Below are 4,944 nucleotides of genomic sequence, written 5' to 3' on the forward strand. Positions count from 1 at the left end.
CAAGTATTTGCAACATCTTTCATATTATATTTATCTTGTGCAAGTTATTTCATTACACTTCAAATTTCACTCCTTTCACTTCATAACCTGCATTTGGTCAAGTTGGCGTTTAGGAATACCTTTGTGAGCTTCTTGTGCTAGAGTTGAAGCATTTCCCTTCCTTTAGCCTCAGTCAACTCTCTTTATAATTGTTGTTCATAATTAATAATGTCTAGCAAGATATATGATCATTGAATGGAAAACACTAAGTCTAAGTATGTTCTTTAACTATTCTTAATGCTCTTAATGATTGCTTATAAATATTGTTGATTGATTTGAATGGGTTTTCTAGAGTACCCTAATAGTTTTCTTTAAATAGACAATCATAAGTATTCAATTTGAAAGTTTTGTGCTTAAGGTTTTTGGATGAAGTTAGCTTAGGGAATGAGAAATTAAGGACTGATTAAGATCAATAGTATCACAAATTGGATTATGTATAAAATAGAAAAATATGTAATATACAAATTATATTTGAACCATTAAAAAAAAATTGTATAAAAAAAAATTAGAATTAAATTCTATCAATTTATATACTATAACTCTTAAATTAAATATTAAAATACTATATTTAACAACAAAATTAAAAAAAATAAATTAGAAAAAAATTAATACCCACTTTTTCACTCTATCATATATTTAAATATATTGTTATATGAGAACTAGTAGTGCTAGGGATAATAGTTGTCCATACCTTTATTGAACTACAAAGTTATCCATATAAAACACTTTCATAGAAAAATAAATTAATGCCTAAAAAATAGCTCATAGATATTAACTAATTTTATTGATCCTAAGGATATTCCATAAGGAAGTTCAAGGAGGTACTAAATTGTAAACACTACCCCACAGAGACAGCTAAGGTATACCAATCAGACAGTCAAACCTATTTTTCAAGACCCAAATCAGAATCTTTAAATGAGCGTTTTCAATTTCAAAAATTTACCCTCCCATGTTCTACTAATCATAAACCCCATATCCCAATAATATTCCCTAACCCTACTCTGCAGAGGACAAACTGTACCTTATATGACAACCCATAAACAGAGTGCTAACTGAACCACACAACCGTTGTAAACTAAACCTGGCTTAGTTTACCTCTTGCACAATAAGATTTATAGGATTTAAAATGCATAGTTTTCAGTACAAAAGTTGGATCCAGCTTCAAAAAAATCAAAGGTAACCATGACAGACAGCTCAAGCGAAAAACTCCATGCTAAGTGGCCTAAAATCAGTACCCAAGAGCTCAGAACGCACAACAATGTAGATGATCTATGGCTTTCAATCCAGGGCAAGGTCTATGATGTTACAAAATGGGTGAACACTCATCCTGGAGGGGATCTGCCTCTGCTAAATTTAGCAGGTCAAGATGTAACAGATGCATTCATTGCTTACCACCCTGGCTCAGCATGGAAGTACTTAGACCAGTTCATGATAGGAGTTCACGAAGACTACGAGGTCTCAGAGATCTCCAAGGACTACAGAAGGCTTTTGGGGGACCTAAAGAAGGCTGGGCTCTTCAAAAGGCCAAAATATGTGTATGGCTTGATAGGGTTGCTTATGGTGGCAATGCTGGTAATGTCTGTTGTGGGTGTGCTGTTTTACGAGGGCTTTTGGACTCATGTAGCTTGTGGGGTTCTGATGGGCGCTGTTTGGACTCAGAGTGGATGGATTGGGCATGATTCGGGGCACTGTGGACTTGTGGGTAATAAGAGAATCGATAGAATTATCCAGTTAGTTGCGGGGAACGGGTTGACAGGGATCAGCATTGCATGGTGGAAGAGAAATCACAATGCCCATCATATTGCCTGTAATAGTTTGGAGTTTGATCCAGATCTACAGTATATTCCCCTGTTTGCCGTCTCATCCAGGTTTTTCTGTTCTCTGTATTCCTATTTTTATGATAGGAAAATGAGTTTTGATGGTGTGGCTAGGGTCCTTGTTTGTTATCAGCATTGGACTTTTTACCCTGTGATGGCAATTGCGAGGATTAATTTATTTGGACAATCGATTGTCTTGCTTCTTTCTAAGAAGAAAATTCCTGACAGGGCTAAGGAAATCGTGGGGCTTGTGGCTTTTTGGATTTGGTTTCCATTATTGATTTCATGTATGCCCACTTGGAGTGAGAGATCAGCTTTTGTGTTGTCAAGCTTTATGGTCACTGGTGTTCAGCATGTTCAATTCTGTTTAAATCATTTCTCTTCTAGTGTCTATGTTGGGAGGCCTTGCAGTAAAAATTGGTTTGAATCTCAGACCAAGGGGACACTTGATATATCTTGTTCCCCTTGGCTGGATTGGTTTCATGGAGGATTGCAGCATCAGGTTGAACATCATCTCTTTCCAAGGTTGCCTCGTCACAACTTGAGGAAGATTGCTCCTTTTGTGAAGCCTCTCTGTTTGAAGTACCAGTTGCCATACACAATGGTGACATTCTGGGAGGCCAATTTGATGACTATCAGAACCCTGCGAGCTGCAGCATTGGAAGCTCAAGACATGTCCAAACCAGTTCCAAAGAATTTGTTATGGGAGGCTCTGAATACCCATGGATAACAGCAATGGTAGTTTATTAATGTTAGTATTATGGCCTTTGTTTTCACACTAGCGTGTGTGCTTATTATGCTGTGTTTAGTTTCTGGTGGCCTCTGATTCAGTGCTATTAAAAAATATTTTTCTTGTGATAAAATCCTTATTTTTCTTGTAATGAGATAAATTCAATCTAAAAGTTATATTTGGAGAATCTCTTTGTACCTTTAGATCGAGAAATGGGATCTGATCTAAAATTCTCTTTGTGAGACATTGATCCTTTAGCATAGGCCTTGGGTTCCTTCTTGTGTTTAATCTCATAATTTGTCTCAATATTGTTTTTGTTGGCTTTCAAGAGCATCATTAGTGAGTTGATATCCATTGATATTTACAGCGATAAAGAATTGAGCAAGAGTCACCTTTGGCAACCATTGATTAAGCAAATGCCAAGGGGTTTTAGCAGATAAAGTTGCATCTATCTTGTTCAATAAAATATGTCCCTTTCTGGTAATAAACTTGTTGCTTAAATATGCTCTTCCAAGTCTTCTTTTTGAGGGGATGGGGAAATGTGGGAACGCAAAAAGGAGATGTCTAGAACTGGAGTAGAAACAATATTTGAATAGGAAAATAGCACAGGTAGGGGGACAGGAACAAGGACAACGAATGAGATTTGGGGATCGGGGACAAGGAATGAGATATGGGGATGGGTCCTCTAGAGTAAAATATTTTCACGAGATGCAAAGTTGCAAGTCTAGTCACCTGTTTCAAAGCAAAAGGGAAATGCATCTTTAGAGGTTGAGTAAAAATGTTTCAGTTATTTTGGTATATGTTTCAAGCGCTGCATGCTTATCTTCAGTCTCATTTTGCATTCATATGTATCTCTGAGTAACTCTAGCAAAGCTACTTAATGAATGTTGCAATTTCCCAAAAGCACCCTGTGAGGTATGGGAAGAACAACACTTGTTTTTGAGAAAAAGATAATCTTTTCTTAATCCTAAAGACATCTCCCCCAAGTGTTATGGATGCTGGGAATGTGCTATATGTATGATAGCAAGGCCTGGTGTTGTAACACTGTCAGAAAATCAATTTAATGATAAAACTTCCTTGTCTTCGGAACTCTCTTCTATACTTTGTTTGCCTAATGAAAGTTTCGAAGGAATATTGTGTTTGATCTTTGATTGGCTTGCCTTGTGATGTAGTTGTGTTGGAAATGCACTATCCATTATCCTTTCAGTTCCAATTTGTAAGTTTCTGAAAATTTGTACATATAATAAAGTTGGGTTGTTGTTCCGTTTATACTATATAGCAAAAGGTGTTCTAAATATATGACTTTGTTGTAGGGATCTGTTAACTTTAGTGATCAGATTGCAGAGAACAATGTGAATGCAAGAATACAAAAGAGACAAGACACAACACCATACCCTGGGAAAACCTCCCTCTTGGAGGAAAAAACCCAGCAACAAATCAGATCTAGATCCTTTTATTAATTGTAGAATACAATGGCAATAAAGATCAGATTACCTATCTGATATAACTGTCAACCTAGGGCAGAATTAGAGTTACAGTCGTAACCCAGCTAGGGCACAATGTAACAGCAGAAGATAGCAGACTTATCTCTTTCTTATATAAGAATATCATCAGCATACAGCTTCCAGCTCTTCGTAGTTCTTTACTGAAGATTGCAGACCTAATGATGTTTGTAGACCTTCAAGAGGAACTCGCTATCCTCTTCAATGTATTCACTGTCCAAGATCGCATGTATGGCAAATGCTGATGGCAGAAGTAATTCGCTGATTCCTTGATCAGAATTCGCATTGACCTTTTATTGCAGAGCACAGGGTCTTCACATTGATTGTCTAATATTCGGATTGCTTGATTGCATTTTCGACTAGTGATATGCTTGTGCATATATACAAGAGGTGAGCCCTATCTTGGGTTGGCCCAATCCATCCTTGGGGCCAACACTATAATATTAGTTCCACACGCCACCGTAAGCATGGGACCTAAACAATATAGTTTCCACGTTACAAGAGCCCACGCTACATAGAGATGTGCTAAAATAAGATATAGGACCACACGTTTGGAGAAGGGATGCGTCCTTTTTTTTAATACAATCATTTGGGCCCAGCCCATCATAAATGATCAATACATAAGACTATACGCCACAAAATGTGTGTGCTGGAGATAGGTCCACACGTTGGACCTAGAGATGCGCCCCTTTACATGTTAGGTCCAGCCCTTAATGGTTTTACACATTACATATAAATACAATAGATAGGGCCCTGCCCTATAAGGGTTCGGATGATGCCTTAAGGCAATCCGAATCCTATTTATTTTCCTATCCTAGTTACACAAAAAAACCAACAGGATCATGATACAGTCAAG

The 4,944-nt window shown here is 37.2% G+C and overlaps 1 protein-coding gene across 1 annotated transcript; it reads left to right on the plus strand.

The window, feature by feature from the left end:
* Positions 1–1,007: 1,007 nt before the first annotated feature.
* LOC131046915 (acyl-lipid (9-3)-desaturase) lies at positions 1,008–2,773 on the plus strand. Its single transcript, XM_057980751.2, has one exon. It carries the CDS (start codon positions 1,222–1,224, stop codon positions 2,584–2,586), a length of 1,365 nt encoding a protein of 454 aa, XP_057836734.2. The 5' UTR covers positions 1,008–1,221; the 3' UTR covers positions 2,587–2,773.
* The last annotated feature ends 2,171 nt before the right edge of the window (positions 2,774–4,944 follow it).

The sequence above is a fragment of the Cryptomeria japonica genome, chromosome 9, assembly GCF_030272615.1.
Source record: "Cryptomeria japonica chromosome 9, Sugi_1.0, whole genome shotgun sequence".
NCBI lineage: Eukaryota > Viridiplantae > Streptophyta > Pinopsida > Cupressales > Cupressaceae > Cryptomeria > Cryptomeria japonica.